Source organism: Andrena cerasifolii, chromosome 10, assembly GCF_050908995.1.
Source record: "Andrena cerasifolii isolate SP2316 chromosome 10, iyAndCera1_principal, whole genome shotgun sequence".
NCBI classification, from domain to species: Eukaryota; Metazoa; Arthropoda; class Insecta; order Hymenoptera; family Andrenidae; genus Andrena; species Andrena cerasifolii.
Genome location: NC_135127.1, coordinates 11,353,513 through 11,366,438, shown reverse-complemented (window position 1 = coordinate 11,366,438; position 12,926 = coordinate 11,353,513). Strand labels below are relative to the sequence as shown.

Here is a 12,926-nt window from a genome sequence, read left to right as displayed (position 1 = left end):
ATAGTGAAGTTAAAGATTTTTAAACAGTAGGTCGAACATATTAGTGGAATATCGATATTTTCATAAATTCTTACGCGAAGTTGTGGATATTCGAGTGCTAGTATATCTGGAAATTGAGTCACAGATATCGAGTGATGTGGATACAGTTCGATGTGATTTATTCGAGACGAAACTCACGTTACAATAATAATCCAATATTTGCGCAGACTATACAATACATTCTATCTTGGTAAATGCTGGTTTACTGGCTACCTTTAGGTGTGCTGGGTAACAAAAGAGGGAAGGAAAGAAAACTTTTAAATAAACAAGTCGGTGCTATATACAAAGAAAGAAAAAAAAAAAAAAATGAGAAAAAGGAATCTCCCGATGAACAAGTTCTCGCACTCCCATCGACCTCGACTCGCGATCATATTTTACAAATAATCGTCGCCGATCGCTAGCTTCGAAAGTATACAAAAGAAGAAAGATCCTAAATACGTCCTAAGTGATCAATATACAGGGGAAAATAAATTATCTACTACTAAACGCCTCCCTCGCATGCATCATTTATACATCCTTTACTTGTGCATCGACGTGGACGATCTAATTTGGCGTTCCTTCGCGCGCAAAACACTCGTTGTTTCGGTAAAAAAATTATACAATGCATCTTCTAATAATCCCTCAACCCCATTTCTCGAGTGTCCATCGCCGTTGGAGTATCAACGAGAATTTCTTGCCCGACATACAAAAAAAATAAAGAAAAAAAAAGGTCCAATTTCGCAGACTCGTTAAAACGCCAACGCATCGCGGCTCGCGGGATCGCTTACAGAACTAACGCTTCTTTCTACAATAAAACCTATAAAATACGCGGGTAAACCGCGGTCGTTGTCCACCGAAGTTCGTTCTGCGTAGAAACGCTTAAAACATACACGTTTATCGTTAAACTATGTTACAGAGAAACGTACAAGGTTTCATTGAATTGACTAGTTATAAACACGTTTCGTAACGAGATACATACATCCTTCCCAGGACAATCATCGAGTCCCTGTGTGCGGTGCACACCGTACCCCGTCTCTCCCTTTCTTTATAACAAAGCCCTGCTGGAACCTGGAATCTCCATCTTCACGTTCCAAAGGCACTTATCAATGGCACGGTATAACAACATGTACAAACTGGACGACGTAAAAAACACTTTTACCTAGGGCGCCTCGGATGCCCACCCGTCCCGGGCGGGTGTACGGACATGTTCGAGGGGTGTTTTCGTGTCTTGTTCCCCTATCGATCGAACGAACCTCGAAACCTGAGTAACGTAGAAAAATATTCTGGAGCAGTTAGCGCCCCAATACTGCGGATCGTCCGATTCGCGACGATTCGCGGCTCGTTTCTGAACACGGATTTCCCAGGGCGCACGGTACAAGGAAAATAAATACAGCGGTTCTCTCTTGGTTAAGAAAATCAGTCTCCTCGAAGGCCGGAGTTTTTTTCTCTGCGATTGACAATTACTCTCTTCACGTCGTTCCTTAACTCTACAGTGTACGTACGAGCTAACAGGTCAATACTGATTTATGTTATTTGGCGTGTTCGCTAGGTCAGTCGATCAACTCCCAATACCAGCGTGTCCCTTGATGATCCCTTTCTCATTCATCTCGATCGATTCCCTCCCCCTGCTTTGTTTTCGTTCGTTGCTCCCTCTGGACGTGTTGCAAAGTGACGGCGTTTCACACGTTCGTCGATGAACGTTCAATCGTTCGAGCTTCACAGCAAGTACGGAAACTTCTCTTCGCCCTCGTCGTCCTCAGCGTCGCTGGACTCTTGGCTGGAGGGCGGTGTGTCTAGTTGCGGGAGACCGAGATCCAAGTATTCCTAAAATTAAATGTACTGTAGGAATCGGTCACGTAATATTTCTACGTTTTTGGGAGTCACGGAAAAAGAGAAAACCACGGGCGTTGGGGAATCGAACTCGAGCCGTCCGCGTGCTGATCAGCAGCGTTAGCCACCACGGCTAACGCCAGCTCTCCGGCGTCTCTTAGTCCGGGCCCCCTCTTATGTTATGAGTGGGTTCCTGATCCCACAATAGTAAGATATTGCTGAGTTTTATTGGAAGCCTTGGGGGTTCAACGATCTCTTACCTCGTTCGCAGTTATCGTCAATATCCTATCAAGATCCTCGACCAGCTCCCCAAATATTGGCCTCTCGATGGGCTGATAGCTCCAGCAATCCCTCATCAGCATGTATCTGCACGAAGGGAATAAGTTTAGGTCGTAGTACACAACGATAAAATCCCAAGGGTCTAGAGGTATCCTTACATTTCGATGGAGCAACAGGGCGGCTTCTCCATTCGGTGTCCAGTTCGCAGTAGCTGGAACAACTTCTCCACGGATGGTACGGACGGATAGGGGGTACCACCCAGCGTCATGATCTCCCACAACAGAATTCCGTACGACCATCTGGAGCGTCGAATAAAAAGACTCAGTCAAGCGTGGAAGCTTCAAGTACCTACTTTTATAATCAATATCAAAGTACCAACTTACACGTCGGACTGAGTGGTGTAAACCCGGTCGAACAGCGCTTCAGGCGCCATCCATTTAACAGGCAATCGACCGTCAGTGGTCTTCCTGTAGTAATCGTGGCAGTGGATGTCCCTGGCAAGACCGAAGTCAGCGATTTTCAGGACGTACTCGTCGCTGACAAGGACGTTCCTAGCAGCCAGGTCCCTGTGGATGCATCTTCTGCTCGCCAAGTATTCCATGCCCCTGGCCACTTGGTACGCGAACGAGACCAGATCCTTCTGCGTGAGCGTCTTCTTCTCCTTGGACTCTTGGCCAATGGTTGGCTCGTATCCCGAGGACGGTCGGTGATCGCGAAGGAAATCGCGCAGGTTTCCGTGGGGAGCGAATTCCACGACCACGTAAAGAGGCCCGCCTTGGGTGCAGGCACCTAACAGATTGATGATGTTCACGTGTTTACCGATCATCTTCATCATCTCCATCTCGGACACCAGGTCCATCATCTCCGCGTCCGTGTGACCCTCTGTATTACGAATTCCTTGGTTGTTAACTATAATCACTCCACCTGTGAAGGCCTCCAAGTTTTTCGAATGCAATCGCAAAGTTACCTTTCAACATCTTCACCGCAACGACGCTAGGGATCCCAGGCTTCCCAGTGTTGGTTTGAGCCCTGACGACTTTCCCAAAGGCGCCTTCCCCGAGAGTGTTGCCCAGGGTGAGCTGCTCCCTGGGCAGCTCCCAGGCGCTGTCCACGGGAAGCTCGTACTCCGATATGCTGCCGCCGTTGCTGTCCTCCGCGGCGACCGTCGACTTCTGCTTCTCGATTTTCACCACAGGCATCAGCAGTGGCTCCTGGACGTTTTGCGAGTTCACCAGGTTCTGCTTCTCGACGATCACCTTCTTCGTCCACTGGGTGACCACCGCGGCGCGGGCGGTCTCGATGGCCAGCAGCTTCTTCATCTTCTCGCGCTTCAGCCGGTGGAAGATGTAGATGACCACCACGACGCCCACCGCGAAGAAGATGAACAGAACGGCGGCCAGAACGTTCACGAGGATCTGCGGCTTTGCGGTCAGGGGCACTCCGTCCTCTTCTATAACTGGAGGAATAGGAACATTGATTTACGCTGATAGGAGACTCGAGGGATGGAGTTCTTTAGATTCTTTCTACACGTGCCAATTTGGACTGGATAGCAGAAGACAATAACGTGTTTCAGAACTATGGGTGTTAGACTAAATTGGGCGAGGAAAGTGTGCAAGGTGTTTCAGAGGTAAAGGTGTAAGGTTGAAGTGGAAAACTCTCACTCACATTCCACTACTCGAAGATAGGCGCTGCTGAACGTTTCTCCCAGAGTGTTTTGAGCGATGCAAGTGTACCATCCCTCGTCTTTCTCTGTGACGTTGTACAACGTCAGCACCTCAGGATTCTCCACGTACGTGCCATTCTACGGAAGAAAGATCAGTAGTTGAGGTCGTCGAGTACTACACGTAACCATGCATCGCGAGATCGACTCGCCTTTACAGAGAAAGCAATCGCGCAGCTGTTACACGTGTAACTGGCGGTACAGCACAACTGGGAAGCTCATAATTTTACACGAAAAAATCAGTCAAAAGTGTAGAGTACAATTTGTCCCATGAGAAGCCTTGATTTCGAGAGGAACTACTAAAAAGATAATTGAAGATAATTAAGGGGTAATGTCACTGTAGAGCCCGGAAAGGCAGCCTGATTTTTAGAATTTTTATGCGAGTATAGTGAATGGAATACAACATCTGTTTGAAAGCCTTTATTGTACACACCTTGAAGTATGATCACAATTTTTAAAAAATTTTTTTAATACAAAAAATCCAATCCACAGGTGAACAAAAGAAGCTTCTTCTGTTCAGCTGTGGCGCCGACATTTTGTATTAAAAAAATATAAAAAAATGTGATCATACTTCAAGGTATGTACAATAAAGGCCTTCAAATAGATTTTGGCATTACCCCTGAAAGACACTGACCGTTCTTGTACTTTGGAATGCAGTATACAACCGCGTAGACACACCAAAAGACACTGGACTTCTCTACCTCCAATATTGCCACTGATCGTAAATGCAAACACCATCAGAGATAGTCAAAGTTCAGTGCACAGGCCATTGACAACTATTCAAAGTGATTCACCGCAGAAACAAAGGCTTGTATGAGAAACACTTACTCCACCTCCTCGACTCACAATCTTCTAGTAAAGTACACATCCCAGTTATCTGCAGACTCACAGAGACCAGTTAATACATCCATAGTTAAAGTAGGAACGCAGGTGGTCGAGATATTCGATCAGTACAAGAAGCAGAAACAGAGAAAGCATCGAGGAAGATACGGAACAGACACAGAGACTTCATGCAGTCTTTCGAATAGCTCTACGTGCCTACCTTCACCTCCACCCGGAAACTTTGATTGGTTCTGTTGACAGTGTCGAAAGAAGTGTGATAACCGTGATACCATTCAAGGTGGCGGTGCGCGTCGGACAGCACCTCGCAGGTCATGGTAGCGAGCCCTCCGATCACGACGGTCGTGTTTCTCGGCGGTCTGGTCAGTATCGGCCGGTGTTTCACGCTTTCTACAGGAAAACATAGACCCAACCACCGTTTTTACCGAGCTCCAGAATTAGATAAGAGAAGAGATCAGCGAGGAATCCCTTGGGATCAGTTTTCATCCAACTATCACCGCGAATCTGATCCCAAGGGACCTCGGCTCCAGAGGAATTAGACAGTGTCAAAGGAGACCAGCACCCTGGAGGAGTTATTCAGAACAGACAGACAAGAATATTACTGAAACGTTAAACGACATCGTTGCGGAGTAGTCCCCAGTCAGCCAGCACCTGAAAATCTTTTAGATAGACACAAAGTTCCTTCGGTAAACGACATCCTCTCCCTCCACCATTGGTTAGTTCCACCATCGTTCAGTGGCCGCGTGAATCCTTCAAGGGATCGTTCACTTCTAACCCGTGAGTGGTGCCACGTTCGTTCGTGATTAAGAAACCAACGCTGGGTCAGCGACAGCTGGCCAAGAAGGCATAGAGGAACACCTCCACCACCGAGAGCAATAACGGGCCGCGGTACCTGGAGCAGCGTGCCGTTCGGTGAATTCTCCTGGTCACCCGGGTACTCGACTACTTTCACCCACTGTATAAACGGCTCGAGATCAGAGACGATCGGACACTTGAACGTCACCGTGCTGTTCATCACCGCGGTCACGTTCTTCGGGAAATCCACGTTGATGTACGGCTTGTGTGGGAAACGTTCTATGGATACGTTAAAAATCACCGGTGTTTTAAAAGCACGCAAGCTTTCCTCAACCTCCAGTCTTTCGTCCGAGAGGAGAGCATCGTCGTTCACCGTGCACGATTCGAAGGCAATGGGAGGGAACAGTACTTTCTTCTGTAGCTAACTGAACGTGTTTGGTGGTTAGGCAGACTCACCTATAATCTCGACTTTGGTGGTGTGGTTGATGCAGCCGAGGTAGTTGCACACGATGCACGTGTAGTTCCCGTTGTCCGCTGTCACGAGGTCCTCCAGCCTGAACGTCCACTTGGTGATCATCACCACGCCGAGGGTCCTCTTCGGCTCCTCGTTGTTCTTAAGCCAGGTGATGTTCGGCCTGGGATTCCCGAAGCTGGGGCACCGGAGGCGTAGCATGTTGCCCGCCGGCTTCACGACCACGTTCGGCATCTCCACGTTCTTGTTGAACGAGGGCGCCCGCTCTGGAATGGTGTTGTTGTGCTCCCCGGCGGTCTCGTTCTCGCATTTCTCGTTCTCCAGGTCGCTGTCCACCGTCTCGCTGTCCAGGTGTAACGATCGTGTCTCTGGAAGATCTGAAACGAGTCGCCATTGGAAGTTCCAAATGGTTTAGAACGATGGATAATTCCTTGATGGATAATTCCAGTGATTCCCAACTTGTGGCCGCAAAGTGTTTTCCGGGGAGTCGCCGCGGTTACTTTAGTTGACGATTCTTAGCACTTAAGGTAATTAAATATTATTAAGTTAGAATTATATTCTGAAATACCTATTTTCAATGTGTTTTCTTTACCTTAATAAACTTACTTTGTATGGGGGAGGGAGCTGGGGATCGCAGTTTAATTGAATATTATAAAAAGTGGTCGCGTCTGAAAAATGGTTGGGAAACACTTTCATTATTCCTATTTACTCACTTCTAGCTTCGATTTCCAACTCGTTCGTTTCCTCGTCGGCTCGATGGGCGCCGAGGGTGCTCCCCAGCTTGTCGATTTCGTGCTGGTAGTCGTCGTTCTGCAAGGATTCGATTCGTATCGTCACGTTCCTCCATTCGATCGCCGTGCTCGTCTCGACGCGGCAGGCGTACGAGCTGGCGTCTTCGGGCTCGATGTACTTGAATCTCAGCGACTGCTTCATCTGGCGCACCCTGGGCGACGGTGGTCGAAATATTTCGTCGTCCTTGTACCAGGTCGTTTCACCGTTCGAGGAACACCGTAAGATCAGCTTCTCGCCCTTCGGCACCACCACGTCGGTGTGATTTAGATCTGCAACAGGAGAGTCGTGTGTTCTGATAAGTCTTCGATTTATCGCTGTTCTTACATTTTAAGGAGGAACACGCTGGCTCAAGAGCTCAGCAATGGTTAAATTCGATTCAGAACTTGCAAGGGGAACTTGGCTTTTAAACAAAATAGAGATAGGTGCCCTCTACTGCTTAGAATGTTTTTAATCATTCTCCAATTCTTCGTCGCTCAACATCGACGAAGGCTAATCATTTACGTTAAAGCTTCCTAAAGACTAGCTCCACAGAGATAAATCGAACTCGCCGCTTGGCAAGCGTGGGCTTCTAATTTCACTCTTCCGCGAACCGCGGGTACGATTGAAGTCGCGAAATTGCGCAAAGAAAACGCGCGCAGCGTTCGATTCTACGCGTCAACATTCAAATAGAAGAATTCAAGGCAGAGCAAGGACTTTCGCGTGAACAGTTTATCCGAAAGTACCTCGATGCAAGCATCTTCGCGTACAATAATAAATTGGCCAAGTTCAGTTAGTTAAAGTGCCTGAATACAAATGGAAATAATTGATGGAAGTGAGAAGTAGGTAAGGACGGAGTGAGCAGCAAGTTGAAAGAAGCTCAGTGATTGCAGTATAAGAACGAAACTAGTGATACAGTTAGAAAGGGAACGATACAAGGTGCTTTGGCGTCATCACAACAGAAGGCTCTTAATCATCCTCGACTGTAGCCCGACCTTGATCATCAAGCTAGAAACAGCGAAGCAACGTTTGATCGTGCAAAACGAAAGCTCGACAACACTTGGCTCGGTCCGTCAGCGTCTCGCTTCCCCCTTTCACGAAAATCTCGCACGTCTGACCGAGGAAACTCGTTTTCCCCCGTGGTCCATTCATGAAGCCGAGGTGTCGCCATTTGGACAGCAGCCAGCCAACGAATCGCGACACTGTCCCTTCTGACGTTCCATCTGGAATCACGTCGCCCCTTCGTCTCTCCCCTCGTCGATTCGCCTCTTCCCCGTCGTCAGAATGCGTCAGACTAAATTTAGAGGCCCGGCGAGGGTGTTTTCTCTCGCCTGCTCATGGTTCATCACGCGATTCCCTTCGGAAAGCCTGTCCTCGGCTCACGAAATCGACGGATTCGTGCCTGGACCGCCTCTGGGTAGCTTTTGAGTACCAATCTCCACCTAAAGCTAGCGGAATTTCATCCTGCGACTTAGAAAGAGATTCGAAGACATTCTCCATCCTCTGTATCCTCCTAAGTTCTTTGGGAAACCAGTTACAAGCTCCTAGTCACCATCAGCTGTACTCGAACCACGTCAGATAAAACCACGATTAGGACGCTCCAAGATCTGCCCGCCCATTCTGCTCTTATCAGAGCTCGGAATGCACAATTCTCCCTAATTAGCGCAGCCGAGGGACGACGTATATTTATCATCTCGTCGCGCGAATTCCGCGACTCGCCCACGATTTCCTGGACGCGGTGCTCCCGTACGATCTTCCTCCTCCTGCGGCGAAGTTTGCACGCCAGTGCTTCAATTCCATCTCGGTCCCCACCCTGTCCCTTTTGTCTCGTCTTTAAACATCCTCAAGCCAGCCTCGTGTTCGCGTACAACCGACCAATTGTCCCAAGAGTCACTCCCACCTCTCTCTCTCTCTCTCTCGGCGGAAGTCGATCGAGTTTATTGTCTTTCCGCGCGAGTTCCGTCGCTGCTTCTTTTTTCGGACTCGTCACGTGCGCCTGCCGACCCTTCAACGGGTCCAAATTGTTTGATCGAAGCACAGAAGAAACGGGCAAACGAACCAGCCCCGCGCGCCCGTCGCTCGATTCAACGTCCCGAATCCGGGGACAAAGGGGAATCGAAAGTGGGGTTTTTTTTCGGGGGTATAGCTTTCTCCCAGGCTATCGACAGCTTCGCGACCAACTTCGACTTCCGAGCGTGACTTCACGCGGGCCATCTGCTCCGGTCCAGACGCAGCCAGGAATAGCGATAAACATATTTCAAGAGGCTTCTTCTCTTTGTCCCCCCGTTCAACTCTCTCCTTTCATCGTCCGCGAGTTCTAGCGCGAAAGCGCGCGGATACTGGCAAGCCTGCTGGGATAAATGGCCAACCACGGACACCACCAGTCGTGGTAAACAAATTCTGGCAAGAGACTGGGTCGACCGAGATGAAGGCTTTGCTTCTATGATGTTCTTTACCGAAGGAAGGGTGCCTAGTTTCCACGCGTATAGTAAATTAAATACACGGGACGTGATATTTGATACTTCCCGGGGAAATTGAATCGAATGTCTCATTTTAAGTGGCCCGCAGTAAGAGGGCGTGGTGCACGGAGTCACCGAGTGGCGATTTTAAACGATGTCGAAAGAGGCATGTGTTTTATTAATTAAGTACGAACGGAAGCATTCCAGTTGAAAATCGCCTAGCTCGAATAGGATGTGAGAATGCGCGGTGGTTCCGTTTGGGGTGCTTCGGCCATTAGCTAATGGCGGGGATCTCCCTCGTTTGACAACGCGACCGAGCTACCACGTTTATTTACTCGTGTCCCGGTTCGGGACGTGCACCTTTTTACCGTGCCATCCTGTGGCGGCTGGGCTGTCCTCCTGTTTTCTCTTTGTCTTGATCAAAGTCTTCTGGCAACAAATCCTACCTGCTTCCGTATAATACAATGCCTGCGCAGCTACAACTCTCAGGCCATAAATGGCTTTCTAACGCATTTTCGTTCTAAAAAGAACGCAGTAATTATCTTCCGCGTGAAAATGTACGCGCTACCGACTATTTCAACGACGGCAGTTACTACGGTGTTCCAGGGAAGTTATCTAACGAAGTCCAAGTCCCTCGAATCCACGCCCAGCATTATCAAGGATTTATAGACACCGCTGGATAGGATAAGGAATAACGAAGTCCAGACCCGGTCCAATTAATTTTCCCTTAATGTTACTGCTGCGCCGTGGAACAGTTACTTTTGTAATATACGACCGCCTGTTTTCACCTTATTCAGCAGAAGCACTCCGGTCAGAGCTGCGAGGAACAATCATTTAACCCGCGGGGTGGGAAAGCGGCCGGCTGATAACATTGTACCGTAGACGAACGGTTCCTGCGGTGCATTAATTCCGCCCGATAAATCTCCGATCGCCCGAAAAGGCCCCGTGGACTTCGGGTGCTCCTGTGTGCCGCGGGTTTATCGGGAACAGCACGCGTCGCTCGTAAATTAAATTTCAAAGTTTTCGCGCGGCTACCAGCGGCGCACGCTTCCGCGAGGCGCTCGTGACCGGTTCTCAAAATATTTTCCAAAGCGAAAGCTGCTCCGATTTAGAACTGGAATTATTGCCGAAAATCCGCGGAGGCGGGGCCACGTTCTAACTTCCACAGCGACCATAATAGTTTCTCCGAAGGGAAATAAATGGAATAGGTAATTTGGTGGACGTTCACAGAGTTGGGGAAGATTTTTTAGATTTTTTTAATAAGCTTCTGTCGACGACGAAAAATTTCGGAACGCAGACCCGATGCGAGTGCAGATATGGCAGAAGATGGATTGCTTGGCGGCGCAGTTTGGAATGAAGCGTGCCAAAAATATATTACGTGGTGGCCATTCTCTATCGCTCTCAACAATCGGTGGTTGCAAATGTCTACCACGGTCTACTTGCGTAGATATCGGTTATTTATTACGCCGTGTTCTTCGAGAAAGCTGCTTCTAGCCACCGCGGCGCGAGCTGAAAAATCGTGGAAGCCGACTCGAGGGCACAGTGGGAAAGCAGACGCGAAACGTTACAGAAGACACCGACTCGGCTGTATTATTATATTATCGTTGTGTTGGAGCTCGATGGCAAAGGCGGCCGCAGGGTGAAATGCTCTGCAGAACACTAGACCGAAGTGTAAAAGAAACAATCAAAATCGATACGGTTTACGGTATCCCTACAATTTTCCAGGCACTCCTCTCTATCTTTAGAAACGGCATAGCATTTCGGTTTCGCGCTGCGCGTGCACAGCGCGCGCTTTCGAAACTACATCTTAATGAACTCAAAACAAGTCCACCCCCCTATTTACTTTGTACTATTCTTAGCGAACTGCCTGGAAGGGAAACGTCACTGACGGAACACGTTATTGTTTCGGATAATGCGAATTAGTGAAAGTGTGATGCACCAGAGGTGATCCGCGACTGGTCAGTTAGCGCCATTAAGCTTCTCGTTAATCACGGCCTTGAGGCAGGAAGAAGGTTCTTTTTCGCGAGTGACATTTCCTCGTAGTAATGGAAACCGATGGCCAGGCATCGCGCGTCGAACGACGAATTCATTTTCGTCGGCACGCCGCGTCGTGACGAACGGCCTCGGTTCACCAATTTCAAGCTACATATGTATAAAACAAAACGCCGTTTCATTTTTCTGTTTCAGATTATAAATATATCATATATATATATATAAATATCATGCACGCCAACGGACGACGAATTTTGCGCGGCGTGATGGTCAATCATGCATAACTTCTATATTTACGGTTAGAAATTAATAAAACAAAACCTACAGCTTCTTCAAAGATGTATCAAGACATGATCCAAATTTCAGATGAATCGAATCGCTGGTTTTTTTTTTAAAAATCCTAAACTTTCCTATGTTTTTAGCCCAAAGAATAGGATTCCCCCTTTAAGGTGGTGAAACAATTTAACGATTCCGTAAAGCTCTCGGCATCTGTACTACTTAGTGACGTTACAATCAGAAGATAAGATCTACTCATGAATTAGGAGATGATGTGAGGCATTGAGAAGAAATTGAGTTAGAAACAATAATGTATTCCAATAGGCTGTACTAATCACATAAAATAGGAAAACTTAATTTTTACGCAATATGTGTTAGTCCGTTTTTGTTCTCAATGTTTCCTATACATGGCAGTGCTACTATCACTTCATTCGTACGGTCAGAGTTGCTCCCTAATGTCTCCAAAGGATAAAGTCCCCACGAACTATTCCTCCCACCTTCTACTTCTTTTAAAAGAAACAAATTAGGTATCGTTATCACCCCGTGTAGGGCAGACTACCCAGATTAATTCGTCCGAGGCTGTCCTATTTCTCAAGTCGACTCCAGAGACAAAGAAGAGGAAGGGCGTCGTACAAGGGGGCGACAGAATTCGACGGGCCCCGCGAGGGATCGGATTACGCTTATCCCACGCGGTCCAGATCGTATCTTGGATTTCTAATCCGACGATCTGATCTAGAGGTGGCTCTTTTTCGCGCTCAACTAGCCCGATGTACCGACCGGGGATCGAATGTACTGTATTTAACTCGACGCATAGCCGAAACTCGATACCACGAACCCTTTCACGGCTCTGCGTTTCTTCCATCGCGGAACAAGGGGATCAGTCGTCGCTTATCGTTCTGACGAAATTATTCCCAACGTTTCGACACGGCCAATGATACAGGCGGCTCGAATTCTAACGGATTAGAGGCTGCTCGATGCACCAATCCGATTACAAAGTGGAGATTGGATGTTAGAAGCTCTTTATAGCTTCGTTTCTTCCCTCCGGGGGATCGAGATCGCTGGCTTCTGTTTCTTATGAATTCCCTGTGCTCAAATACGAGGTATTCCGGATGAATTGCAATTAAAAAAGACTCAGAAGTGCTCTATTGATCTTGTAAAATGGGATGCTGGTGTATTTCATTCCGAGGTAGAATTATTAGCTTATCTCCCCGATGAAGCAATCTTTTGTGCTTTTACTATATTCAGGTGAATTTGTAGAAGTTTATTCATTCTATGAAGAGGAAGCTTTCGTGGTATTGTTTTTCCTCTCGGATCAAGATCGGTAGCTTAATTGTTTCCTCACAACGATAAGATCAAGTTCTCGATACGACGAGTGATATATAACGTTCGATTAAGTGCGATCAAGATATCATCAGTCCTTGAATAATCTTGCAATTTGGTAGTCGCTGCATGACTCACATGCGGTTTATTTAATGAA

General features: G+C 47.7%; 1 protein-coding gene across 4 annotated transcripts in view; it reads right to left on the bottom strand.

The window, feature by feature from the left end:
• Positions 1-135: 135 nt before the first annotated feature.
• LOC143373627 (fibroblast growth factor receptor homolog 1) overlaps positions 136-12,926 on the bottom strand; it is a 69,540-nt gene continuing 56,749 nt past the window's right edge. For 3 of the 4 annotated variants that reach the window (XM_076821028.1, XM_076821026.1, XM_076821027.1), the window contains exons 3-11: positions 6,668-7,015; positions 5,939-6,331; positions 4,890-5,077; positions 3,793-3,928; positions 3,095-3,583; positions 2,511-3,009; positions 2,286-2,426; positions 2,109-2,214; positions 136-1,842 (exon numbers count right to left, since the gene is read on the bottom strand). In XM_076821028.1, the coding sequence (XP_076677143.1) occupies positions 1,735-1,842; positions 2,109-2,214; positions 2,286-2,426; positions 2,511-3,009; positions 3,095-3,583; positions 3,793-3,928; positions 4,890-5,077; positions 5,939-6,331; positions 6,668-7,015 (2,408 nt within the window). In that variant the 3' untranslated portion in view covers positions 136-1,734. Of the gene's footprint in view, positions 1,843-2,108; positions 2,215-2,285; positions 2,427-2,510; positions 3,010-3,094; positions 3,584-3,792; positions 3,929-4,889; positions 5,078-5,579; positions 5,762-5,938; positions 6,332-6,667; positions 7,016-12,926 lie in introns of all 4 variants that reach the window. The other variant, XM_076821029.1, reaches the window with a different exon arrangement.